We start from the raw sequence: 12,973 nt of genomic DNA on the forward strand, positions 1-12,973 counted from the left end.
TGTGCCCACACCCTGCGGGGGTCCCTTCCAGCCCTCATGATGTGCTGACAACCCCGGGCCCAGCTGAGGCCCTGAGTCCCAGCACTGAAGTCTGCTGTCACTCAGGTGCTGGCTCCAGCGTCTGGGCCTGAGGTCGGTCTTCACCTACTTTATTCCTGCCAGGCTGGGCCTGCACCCCCTCTCCCAGCCCCTCCCTCCACTGCCTTCCGGTGCCCTCAGCTTGAAGTTCTCCTGAAGCAATCTTGAGGTTCTTAATTTTTGAACAAGGAGCGCTGTTTTCCTGTGCACTTAGTTCTGCAAATTCTATACCTGTCACTGGGATCGCTGCCCCCAGGCCCCCGAAACAGTGGGTTGGCAGTGCACGAAGTTGGCTGGGTGTTGCCCTGCTAGAGCCCCCGTGTGTTTCCTGTTGATCCAGCTCCAGGGCCAAGGCTGACCCGCAAGACCCCCAGCTGGCCCTGCTCACCCTCTGCCCACGGTTCCCTAGATGCCACCTGCTAGGGTCACCCAGTCCGCTCAAGCATCGCCTTCTCCAATTAGTTCCCTGTCTGCCCCTTCCTGGGTGGTCGTGTGAGCAGAGCACCAGGCTCATGTTAGGGTTCAGCTAAAGCGACCTCTGACCTCTGGCAGGGGCAACCCTGAGCCACCTTGCAACACTGGGACAGGCCTGTCTACCTGACCTGGGTTCCATCTGGCTCCATCTGCCAGAGGCCAGCAAGGGGGAGGCTGGAGTGCTAGAGTATTGGTGGAAGTACTGACTTTCTTAAACACTGAAAAATTGCCTTACATATATTCTACCTCCTCTTCTTGCCTCTTCTCTGTAGAGTTGCATCTAGAGCTGTGACTATTGCCCAATATAAGCAGTAACATCAGGCAGGGTGAAGAGTGGTGGGGAAGGGGAGGACTTGCACAGCCCAGGCATCTGAAAGGTCGAGCTTATTTCCATTTAAATAGGCAGTTACAAACAACTAAAAACCTCTTTCCACAGTCTGATGTCTAATCTACATGGGCAACTAGACTTTACCTTACAATTTAATGTAATCTTTGCCAACTAGATATCAGATGCAGCATTTCAGAGACATAAACATTGTGCTTCTCTGTGTCATGTGCCCATTTTTGAATAGCCGCCATGCCTGCACCCATGACACAGCAAGAGTAGTGGCTGTGGTCCACGACAGGTCAGTTCAGTTCAGTTCAGTCGCTCAGTTGAGTCCCATTCTTTGTGACCCCATGGACTGCAGCACACCAGGCATCCCTGTCCATCACCGTCTCCCAGAGCTTGCTCAAACTCATGTCCATCAAGTCAGTGATGCCATCCAACCATCTCATCCCCTGTCGTCCCCTTCTGCCTTCAATCTTTCCCAGGGTCTTTTCCAAGGAGTCTGTTCTTTGAGTCAGGTGGCCAAAGTATTGGAGTTTCAGCTTCAGCATCAGTCCTTCCAATGAACACCCAGGACCGATTTCCTTTAGGATGGACTGGTTGGATCTCCTTGCAGTCCAAGGGACTCTCAAGAGTCTTCTCCAACACCACAGTTCAAAAGCATCAATTCTTTGGCACTTAGCCTTCTTTATGGTCCAACTCTCACATCCATACGTGACTACTGGAAAAACCATAGCTTTGATTATTTGCAAATTTGTCAGCAAAGTGTCTCTGCTTTTTAATATGCTGTCTAGGTTGGTCATAGCTTTTCTTCCAAGGAGCAAGCATCTTTTAATTTCATGGCTGCAGTCACCATCTGCAGTGATTTTGGAGCCCAAGAAAATAAAGTCTGTCACTGTTTTCATTGTTTCCCCATCTATTTGCCATGAAGTGATGGGACCAGATGCCATGATCTTAGTTTTTTGAGTGTTGAGTTTTAAGCCAGCTTTGAGCAAGCTCCAGGAGTTGGTGATGGACAGGGAAGCCTGGCATGCTGCACTCCATGGGGGTCCCAAAGAGTTGGACACAACTAAGTCACTGAACTGAAGCCAGCTTTTTCACTCTCCTGTTTCACTTTCATCAAGAAGCTCTTTAGCTCCTCTTTGCTTTCTGCCACAAGGGTGGTATCATCTGCATATCTGAGGTTATTGATATTTCTCCCAGCAATCTTGATTCCAGCTTGTGCTTCATCCAGCCTGGCATTTCGCATGATGTACTCTGCATATAAGTTAAATAAGCAGGGTGACAGTATATAGCCTTGATGTACTCCTTTCCCAATTTGGAACCAGTCCATTGTTCCATGTCCAGTTCTAACTGTTGCTTCTTGACCTGCATACAGATTTCTCAGGAGGCAGGTAAGGTGGTCTGGTATTCCCATCTCTTTAAGAATTTTCCACAGTTTGTTATGATCCACAGAGTCAAAGGCTTTAGCGTAGTCAATTGAAGCAGTAGATGTTTTTCTGGAATTCTCTTGCTTTTTCTATGATCTCCAATGGATGTTGGCAATTTGATCTCTGGTTCCTCTGCCTTTTCTAAATCCAGCTTGAACATCTGGAAGTTCTTGGTTCATGAGCTGTTGAAGCTGGCTTGGAGAATTTTAGCACTACCTTGCTAGCATGTGAGATGACTGCAATTGTGTGGTAATTTGAGCATTCTTTGGCATTGCTTTTCTTTGGGATTGGAATGAAAACTGACCTTTTTCAGTCCTGTGGCCACTACTGAGTTTTCCAAATTTGCTGGCATATTGAGTGCAGTACTTTCACAGCATCATCTTAGAGTATTTTAAATAGCTCAGCTGGAATTCTGTCACCTCCACTAGCTTTGTTCATGGTGATGCTTCCTAAGGCCCACTTGACTTTGCACTCCAGGATGTCTGGCTCCAGGTGAGTGATCACACCATTGTGGTTATCTGAGTCATGAAGATCTTTTTGATACAGTTCTTCTGTGTATTCTTGTCACCTTTTCTTACTATCTTCTGCTTCTGTTAGGTCCAAACTGTTTCTGTTTTTTATTGAGCCCATCTTTGCATGAAATGTTCCCTTGGTATCTCTAATTTTCTTGGAGAGATCTTGTCTTTTCCATTCTATTTTCCTCTATTTCTTTATATTAATCACTGAAGGAGGATTTCTCATCTCTCCTTGCTATTCTCTCAAACTCTGCATTCAGATGGGTATGTCTTTCCTTTTCTCCTTTGCCTTTTGCTTCTTTTCTCAGCTATTTGTAAGACCTCCTCAGACAACCATTTTGCCTTTTTGCATTTTTTTTTTTCTTGAGGATGGTCTTGATCACTGCCTCTTGTACAGTGTTACGAACCTCTGTCCATAGTTCTTCAGGCACTCTGTCTATCAGATCTAATCCTTTGAATCTATTTGTCACTTCTACTGTATAATCGTAAGGGATTTGATTTAGGTCATACCTGAATGGTCTAGTGGTTTTCCCTACTTTCTTCAATTTAAGTCTGAATTTTAGCTCCCAAGACAGGTCAAGGGTCGTCAAACTGGACGTTAGCAACATGGGCCTTGCTGACACCAGCAACACAAGGATTCCAACAGGGCAAAGATGGGAAATGTCCCCAACTCAACCTGTAAACCAATGAGAACCTAAACATTTGAACTAGAATTTTCTTGGAACTTGACAGACCCTGAAATTCATATTGAAGATCGAAGGGCCAAGAGGAGCTACTACAGTCTGGAAGAAGGATGCCCAGGCTCCCTCTGCAGCGGATTAGGACATCGGCTTGTGGCAGGGCTGGAAGGGAGGACCTGGAGCCCACACACGTGAACTGGAAGAGGGGACTGCGGCGGGGCTGGCAGCTCCAGCCTTAAAGAAGACTTGAAAAGCACAGATAAAGGAAAAGGCAGATAATTCTGGCCACGGTAAAATTAAAAACCTAAAAGGACACCTTAACAAACGGAGAAGGTAAGTGCAACCCGGGGAACCGATGAGTCCACTGTAACCGAACGTCATTTCTGCCCACTCAGACTCAGGCCCGCAGCCCATCCGCGGAGGAGGACTGCCCGAGAGGAAGGGGCACAGAAGGCTCAGTCTCCGTGGATGAACGCTGAGAGGCAGAGGCTGCCACGCCCACCCCCACCCCGCCCTCCTGCCCCCTACTCCTGTGTGCGCACTGCGCCGCCCCCACCCGCTGGGCAAGTCCAGTCCAGTCGAGAATGGGCGAGCCTTCGCTCATTCTCGGGGGCAGGGCCCCGAGGTGTACGGCCCACGCCCCCACCCCCAGGCTCCCATTCGTCAGTGCCTAGTACACGGTGGCAGCAAGAAGCGCCCAGATGCGTTTGGGAAGCACCGTCCTCTGCGTCCCTCGGGGGCTCAGTGGACGGCAGGCTGGGAATGCACTGGAATTAGCCCAGCCTTAAAATTGGGCTTCCTTGGTGGCTCAGACGGTAAAGCGTCTGCCCGCAATGCGGGAGACCTGGGTTCGATCCCTGGGTCGGGAAGATCCCCTGGAGAAGGAAATGGCAACCCACTCCAGTATTCTTGCCTGGAGAATCCCATGGATGGAGGAGCATGGTAGGCTACAATTCATGGAATCGCATTCATGGGATCGCAAAGGGTCGGACACGACTGAGCGACTTCACTTCACTTAATGGCCACCAGGCCGCCAGCTGCTCAGAGGCTCTGAAACTGGCTTCCCTGGTGTCCACCCGTGACCCTTGAGGACTCAGACCTGGCGGGGAAGAAGGCCGAGGCTTCAGCTCTGCCAGACTGGGGATGGGCCCTTGGGAGCAGGGCTTGGAGGTCCAGAGGCCACGGCAGTGAGAAAGCCGGGAGCACACATCTGACCCTGTGGGGGCCCTCCCTGCTTTGCCCTCTGGGAAGGCCTCCCGTGGGGCTGGAACACAGGCCCCTGTGGCCTGGAGCCCTGGACACCTGCTGGCCACTGGACTGAGCACTGTGCTTCCTGCATCCCTGGGCGCCCTCAGATTCTGCTGTGCTCTGCTTGGCTGGCCCCCAGAAACCCGTGGAGAGCCAGCAAGCTCCTCATCCTTGCAGTGGTGGGCAGTGGGGATGGAAAGGACACACCTGGATGATCTTCTCCGGAATGTTGGAGACTGTGAAGCCATACAGCCTCACACGCTCGGGGAAGATGCTGGACAGGATCCTGCGGTCCAGCTGGAAGGCGATCTCCCCCACCAGCCTCTCCCAGGCCAGCTGTTTTGATTCTGGGGACAACAGGGGTGGACATAGTGGTCAGTGGCTGTGGCCAGCAGCCCAGGGGGTGCGGAGGTCTCCATGGGCAGTGGAGGGGACCCCAACCTTGCACTGACCTCGAGAGCTGTCGGGGAACTTGCTGCTCTTGCGGTGGGCTAGCTTCCTCTCCAACTCCAGGACGCTTTTCCGAGACTGCTCTGGGCCACGTGGACCACGGGTGTCGGTGACTGAAGCCGGGGAGGACGAAGTTCGCGGTGGGGAGCAGGGGTTGCGTGGAGGGGAGTGGGGGGTGGGCGAGGGCTGGGATGGGGAGTGGTGCGTCCGGGAAGAGGGGTGCGGCTTGCTTGAGGGGGCGTAGCTGGTGGTCACTGGGGGGGTGGGGGTGGGGGCAGAGGTGAGGATGGCGATGTTGGAGGCAGTCGAGACAGGGACAGAGGCAGGGACCATTTGTCCCTGGGGGCCGCCAGGCTGTGTCTGGGCATCTGAGGTGCCATAGGAGAAGCCTGTCATGGGGCCCGGAGTGCCCAGGACACCAACAGGAGTGGAGGTCTGGATGGGCGCACCCACAAATGTCATGCCGAGGGACTCCGGCTCCTGGGTTGGCTGGGGATGCTCAGTGGACAGTGGGACTAGTGATGTGCGGGAGGGGCAGAAAGGAGAGGAGGCAGATTAGAGCCAGGCAGGACCAGGGACTGGTCTGGCAGGGCCCACCCCCCGTCCCCACGTCTGTTACCTTTGGAGGTGGCAGTAGGTCCCCCACCAGCTGACGGGTGGGGTCCCGGGGGATATCCTCGGAGCGGCTCTGCCAGCCGCACCCGTGGGGCCTCCGACAGCACCAGATTGTTCATGGGGTTGGCCAGAACGTTCTGAGAGACACCTAGAGGGGCGGCCGTGGAGGTGAGCAAGGGGCTGCTCAGGGAGAGGAACCCCGAGCCCGTCACAGGGGGCATCAGGGGGCTGTTCTGGGACACAGCTAGGGGGCTTGCCAGGGGGCTTCCTGGAGTCAGGGGGCCGGTGGAGGGCAGGCCCAGGGAGCTGGCCGGTATGCCCCCTGGGGACACTGCCACGGAGCCCGCCAAGGGGCTGCTGGGTGTCAGGGAGCCGGTGGAGGGCAGGCCCAGGGAGTTGGTTGGTGTGCCCACTTGGGGCACTACCAGGGGGCTGGCCAGGTGGCTGCCCAGGAGGCTGGTGAGTGGGCTGCTCTGGGAGATGGGCCCCGGGCTGGGCAGCGTGTTGAGAGGGCCTGCCAGGGGGCTCACGGTGGGGCCTGTCACGGGGCTGGGCTGCGGGCTGTTTAGCACGTCGGCCAGGGGTGCCAGAGCCACAATCCCCACTTCTTCCAGGACAGGTTCGTTTGCTGCTGCCGGGGACGGGGGCAGGAAGACACCTGGGGGACACAGAGAAAGCACTGAGACACCAGGCTCTCTCCCACTGTGGCAGGGCCTGGACCACGAGCCCCATCTGCCTTTGACGAGCTGACCAACTCTCTGAGCCTCGCCTCTAGGCGGATCCCACGCGAGGGTCTGGCTCCTCATCTCTGTCCTCTGAGGGCACCTGCTTCCTCCCAGGATCACCTCCCTAAACGCCTGCCCCCACTGCTGGGACCTTTCACACTACCTGCCCCTCAGACGGGCCACTGCCCTGAGCTGCTGACCCCTCACTGAAGAGGGGACGGTCTGAACACACAGGTGGCCAAGTTGACCCCTCTGTGCCCTGGTGGGGAGAGGTGGGCCTGGGCCTCCTGACCACTGTCCTAAGGACAGCTGAAGCTCACAACATGAGGGACCCTCAGGGGGCCGGAGCTTGAAGTGGCTGGAGCCCAGGGTGTACCTGGCCCCTGCCTACCTGTCACAGAGGCCTGCTGTGCCCACCCCTGCATGTGGCCTGGGGGCCTGTTTGCCCTTGGTTCCTGAGGAGACTGCCCCGGAATGGCCAAGTGACCGCTGTTTGCGGGAGAAGTCTCCTAGGGAGGGTATAGGAAAGGTTTCTGTGAGTGTGCAGTTTGATGGAAGCTTTCACATTATAAAAATAAAAGCAGAACATGCTTATTATGGGGAAAGAATGGAGATACAGAAAACTCAAAAGGCTATGAAAACCACTGGTTGACCTGTCACCCCTCAGTGCGTCATATTGCAAAGCTCTGTGTGCATGGCCTTGAAGACGTTCTCCAGGTGGTTATATGGGTCGGGGGCTGGCAGACCCCTCTGTAAGGAGCTGTGAAGACCTTCTCCATGTGTCTGTGTGGGTCAGGGGCTGGAAGAACCCTCAGTGAGGAGCTGTCTACAGACCCCAGCCTTCCTGGCCACTCTGGCTGCAGCTTCTCAGCTCTGTTGTCGCTGCTTGAAAGCAGCCACAGACAACGTGGAAACAAATGGATGTGGATGCGTGGTGGCAAAAATTCATGAACACTAATATTTGAATTTCATGGACTTCTATGTGAAATAGTCCTCTCCTTTGATTTTTCTCTCAGCCTTTTAAAAAAGGTGAAGCCAGCTGTTCCTGGCTGCCAGGCCACGCACACGTGTTTAGTGACTGTATGTCCCTGTGTCCTTATGTGCCCTGCCTCTGGGAGACGCTACCTCCAGCTGTGTCATTCTTGGAAAACAGTGCTTACTGTGGCCACGGTGGTTTCCATCTTGTGTACATGCCATTATTTATTGAGCCGATTTCAGTTGGGGGATTCTATTGATTCCAGTTTTCCCAGCGACAAAAATGCTACGGTATAAATCTTTGTTATTTTTCCCCCCTGAAAACAGACATTTTACAGGTTCTCAATGCACACTGCCAAACCTCTCTGCCTCATGACCCCTTAGAACATCTGATGTTCCCTTAGAAGTCCTGGGCATGGCACACTGCTGCTACACTGCCAGGACGTCCTGCCAAATATTTTAAGTTTTGTTATTTTTTCCAAACAAATAAATTAAAATTTCAGAATCAACCAGTCTTTGATAATTTCTTGTTTTGACTTTTTAGAATTTTTGCTTTAGGATTGAGGAGACGGTAAAGCTTGTAGCCCAAAGGGAAGAGCCCACGGGAGGAAGTGTATAAGGGACTGGGCAGCGGTGGGGCAGAGGTGATAGGGCATGGAGACCTGAGCTGAGTGTCCATCCTCCTCGGCCTGTCTCCTCTTCCAGGAGCCTAGGGTCTGGATGACTCAGGCAGCATCTCCAGGACTCGGGAGAGAAGACAGTCTCCGCACGGTCAGTCCTCATGGTCTCTGAGACCATCTCACTGACGCCCCCACCACACCCTTGCCTCTGTGTTTGTGTTGGCTGGTCCCACTGCAATCCGCCTGCAATGCGGGATACCTGGGTTTGATTCCTGGGTTGGGAAGATCCTCTGGAGAAGGGAAATAGCTACCCACTCCAGTATTCTGGCCTGGAGAATTCCATGGACTGTATAGTCCATGGGGTCTCAAAGAGCTGGACACAACTGAGCAACTTTCACTCACTCATTTCTGCCTGGACCGCTCTTCCTGTGTGCATGGTTGGCCCTGCACTGCTACTCATCCCTCACGTGAGACCTTCTCAGGGAGGCCTTCTATCCAGAATTGCCAGGTTCCTTCAGGCCACCTGCTCCTTCCCCTCTCCTGGATGACTTCCTTCTTGGCACTTATCTCGCTCTAAGACACTCTGCATCGACTTACTGGTTTGTCCTGGTTCCCTCAATTAGCATGGAAGCTCCATGAAGGCAGGGCTTTGTCTGTGTGCTGCTGTTTCTCTGTGCCTGGAACAGTGCTTGGGCCACAGGAAGTGTTCAATAAATATGAAAAATATGATTATATATGAGCACAGACGAAATCTGACATTTAAAAAAGGGTCAGTCTAGAAAGTGAGAGGATGGAAAAATATATTTCATGCAAATGGGAAGCTAAAGAAAGCTGGAATAGCAATCCTCGTATCAGGAAAAATAGACCTTAAAGTAAAGAAGATTACAAGAGATAAGGAAGGACACTACATAATGATCAAGGTATCAGTCCACATAACAATTGTAAATAACTATGTACCCAACATAGAAGCGCCTCAATACATAAGACAAACACTAACAGACATAAAAGGAGAAACGGACAGTAACACAAGAAGAGTAGGAGACTTTAACACCCCACTCTCACCAATGGACAGATCATCAAAACATAAAACTAATAAGGAAACACAAGTCTTAAATGATACATTAGATGAATGGATCTCATTGATATCTTCAGGACATTCCATCCAAATGCAGAAGAATACACCTTCTTCTCAAGTGCACATGAAACATTCTCCAGGATAGACCAGCATCTTGGGTCACAAATCAAACCTCAGTAAATTTAAGAAAATTGAAATCATATTAAGCATCTTCTCCAACCACAATGCTATGAGACTAGATATCAATTACAAGAAAAAAAACTGTAAGAAACACAAACACATAGAGATTAAACAACATGTTTCTAAATAACCAACAGGTTACTGAAGAAATCAAAAGGGAAATAAAAAAATTTCTAGAAACAAATGACAATGAAAACACAACAACTCAAACCTGTGGGATGCAGCAAAAGCAGTTCTAAGAGGGAGGTTTATAGCAATACAATCCTACCTCAAGAAACAAGAAAAACATCGAATAGACAACATAACTTTACACCTAAAACAACTGGAAAAAGAAGAACAAACCCCCTCCAAATTAGTAGAAGGAAAGAAATCATAAAGATCCAAGCAGAAATAAATGAAAAAGAAATGAAGGAAACAATAGTAAAGATAATAAAACTAAAAGCTAGTTCTTTGAGAAGATAAACAAAATTGACAAACCTTTAGCCAGACTTATCAAGAAAAAAAGAGAGAAGAATCAAATCAACAAAATTAGAAATGAAAAAGGAGAGGTTACAAAAGACAATGCAGAAATACAAAGGATTATAAGAGACTATTATGAACAACTATATGGCAATAAAATGGATAACCTGGAAGAAATGGACAGATTCTTAGAAAAGTTCAATCTTCCAAGACTGAACCAGGAAGAAATAGAAATTATGAACAACCCAATTACAAGCACTGAAATTGAAGCTGTGATAAAAAATCTCCCAAAAAACAAAAGCCCAGGACCAGATGGCTTCACAGGAGAATTCTATCAAACATTTAGAGAAGAGCTAATGCCTATCCTTCTAAAACTCTTTCAAAAAATTGCAGAGGAAGGAACACTTCCAAACTCATTTTATGAGGCCACCATCACCCTGATACCAAAACCAGACAAAGACAACACACAAAACTACAGGCCAAAATCACTGATGAATATAGAGGCAAAAATCCTTGACAAACTTCTAGCAAACAGAATTCAGCAACACATCAAAAAGCTCATACACCATGATCAAGTTGGGTTTATTCCAGGAATGCAAGGATTCTTCAATATACACAAATCAATCAATGTGATACACCATATTAACAAATTGAAAGATAAAAACCATATGATAATCTCAATAGATGCAGAAAAAGCCTTTGACAAAATTCAGCACCCATTTATGATTAAAACTCTTCAAAAAATGGGCATAGAAGGAACCTACCTCAACATAGTAAAGGCCATATGTGATAAGCCTACAGCAAACATTATTCTCAATGGTGAAAAACTGAAAGCATTCCCCCTAAGATCAGGAACAAGACAAGGGTGTCCACTTTCACCACTATTATTCAACATAGTTTTGGAAGTCTTAGCTACAGCAATCAGAGAAGAAAAAGAAATAAAAGGAATCCAGATTGGAAAAGAAGATGGAAAGCTCTTACTGTTTGCAGATGACATGATACTGTACAGAGAAACCCTGAAGATAGTATCAGAAAATTACTAGAGCTAACCAGCGAATTTGGCAAAGTTGCAGGATACAAAAGCAATTCACAGAAATCACTTGCATTTCTATATACTAACAATGAAAAATCAGAAAGAGAAATTAAGTAATCAATCTCATTCACCATTGCAACAAAAATAATTAAATATCTAGGAATAAACTTACCTAAGGAGACAAAAGAACTGTACACAGAAAATTATAAGACACTGATGAAAGAAATCAAAGATGACATAAACAGATGGAGAGATATTCCATGTTCCTGGGTAGGAAGAATCAATATTGTGAAAATGACTATTCTACAAATTCAATGTGATCCCTGTCAAATTACCAATGTCATTTTTCACAGAACTAGAACAAAAAATTTCACAATTCATATGGAAACACAAAAGACCCTAAATAGCTAAAGCAGTCTTGAGAAAGAAGAACGGAGCTGGAGGAATCAAGCTTCCTGACTTCAGATTATACTACAAAGCCACAGTCATCAAGACAGTATGGTACTGGCACAAAAACAGAAATATAGACCAATGGAACAAGATAGAAAGCCCAGAAATAAACCCAGGCACCTATGGGTACCTTATTTTTGACAAAGGAAGCAAGACAGCCTCTTCAATAAATGGTGCTGGGAAAACTGGACAGCTACATGTAAAAAATGAGATTAGAACACTTCCTAACACCATACACAAAGACAAACTATTAAAGTGGATGTAAGACCAGAAACTACAAAACTCTTAGAGGAAACATAAGCAGAACACCCGATGACATAAATCAAAGAAAGATCCTCTATGACCCACCTCCTAGAGTAATGGAAACAAAAACAAAAGTAAACATGTGAGACTTGATTAAACTTAAAAGCTTTTGCACAGCAAAGGAAACTATAAGCAAAATGAAAAGACAACCCTCAGAATGGAAGAAAATAATAGCAAATGAAACAACTGACAAAGGATTAATTTCCAAAATATACAAGCAGCTCATACAACTCAATGCCAGAAAAACAAACAACCCAATAAAAAAGTGGGAAAAAGACCTAAACAGACATTTCTCCAAAAAAGACATACAGATGGCTAACAAACACATGAAAAGATGCTCAACATCGCTCATTATTAGAGAAATGCAAATCAAAACTACAATGAAAACAAAACAAAACAAAACTACAATGAGATATCACCTCACACTGGTCAAAATGGCCATCATCAAAAAGTCTACAAACAATAAATGCTGGAGAGGGTGTGGAGAAAAGGGAATGTTCTTGCACTGTTGGTGGGAATGTAAATTGATACAGCCACTATGGAAGATGGTATGGAGATTCCTTAAAAAAACTAGGAATAAAACCACCATATGACCCAGCAATCCCACTCCTAGGCATATACCCTGAGGAAACCAAAATTGAAAAAGACACATGTATCCCATTGTTCATTGCAGCACTATTTACAATAGCTAGAACATGGAAGCAACCTAGATGTCCATCAACAGACAAACAGGGGCTCTGTATCAACCTAGAGGGGTGGGATGGGGAGGGAGATGGGAGGGAGGTTCAAAAGGGAGGGGATATATGTATACCTATGGCTGATTCATGTTGAGGTTTGACAGAAAACAACAAAATTCTGTAAAGCAATTATCCTTCAATAAAAAAAAAAATTAAAAAGAAAAAAAAAGGGTCAGTCTAGGAATTGTCCACAGAATGACCCTATAAACTGTGACCCCTGTGACAGCCATTTGAGATCCCAAACTCAATCAGTTAACAGGTAACTAGCTGAAGGAACTGTGTGGTCCTTAGAACACAGAGTGCAGGATTCATCGGTGGGTCTACAAAAATCAATTGTATTTCCATATACTATCAATGAACAATCCAGAAGTAAAATTAAGACAATAGCATCAAAAAGAGTAAAATATTTGGGAATAAATTTAACAAAAGATATGCAAAACTTATGCTTTGAAAACTATAAACATTATTGATAGAAATGAAAGAAACTCTAAATAAATGGAAGATATCCTGTGTTTATGGATTGGAAGACTTAATATTGTGAAGATAGTATATACTCCCCTAATTGATTTACAGATTCAATGAACTCCCTATCAGAACA

At 47.7% G+C, this 12,973-nt stretch overlaps 1 protein-coding gene and 1 long non-coding RNA gene across 2 annotated transcripts in view; one reads left to right on the plus strand and one right to left on the minus strand.

Annotated features, from left to right (window-relative positions):
- SPATC1 (spermatogenesis and centriole associated 1) overlaps positions 1 to 12,973 on the minus strand; it is a 28,359-nt gene that overhangs the window by 827 nt on the left and 14,559 nt on the right. Inside the window, exons 2-5 of the mRNA XM_070464445.1 lie at positions 6,149 to 6,476; positions 5,823 to 6,070; positions 5,206 to 5,718; positions 4,961 to 5,100 (exon numbers count right to left, since the gene is read on the minus strand). Of these exons, the coding sequence (XP_070320546.1) occupies positions 4,961 to 5,100; positions 5,206 to 5,718; positions 5,823 to 6,070; positions 6,149 to 6,476 (1,229 nt within the window). The remainder of the gene's footprint in view (positions 1 to 4,960; positions 5,101 to 5,205; positions 5,719 to 5,822; positions 6,071 to 6,148; positions 6,477 to 12,973) is intronic.
- On the plus strand, positions 2,438 to 8,027 carry LOC139034092 (uncharacterized). The gene is made up of 2 exons (XR_011486549.1): positions 2,438 to 3,838; positions 6,433 to 8,027. It is a non-coding gene; the product is annotated as an uncharacterized lncRNA (long non-coding RNA).

Source organism: Odocoileus virginianus, unplaced genomic scaffold, assembly GCF_023699985.2.
Source record: "Odocoileus virginianus isolate 20LAN1187 ecotype Illinois unplaced genomic scaffold, Ovbor_1.2 Unplaced_Contig_23, whole genome shotgun sequence".
Taxonomy (NCBI): Eukaryota; Metazoa; Chordata; class Mammalia; order Artiodactyla; family Cervidae; genus Odocoileus; species Odocoileus virginianus.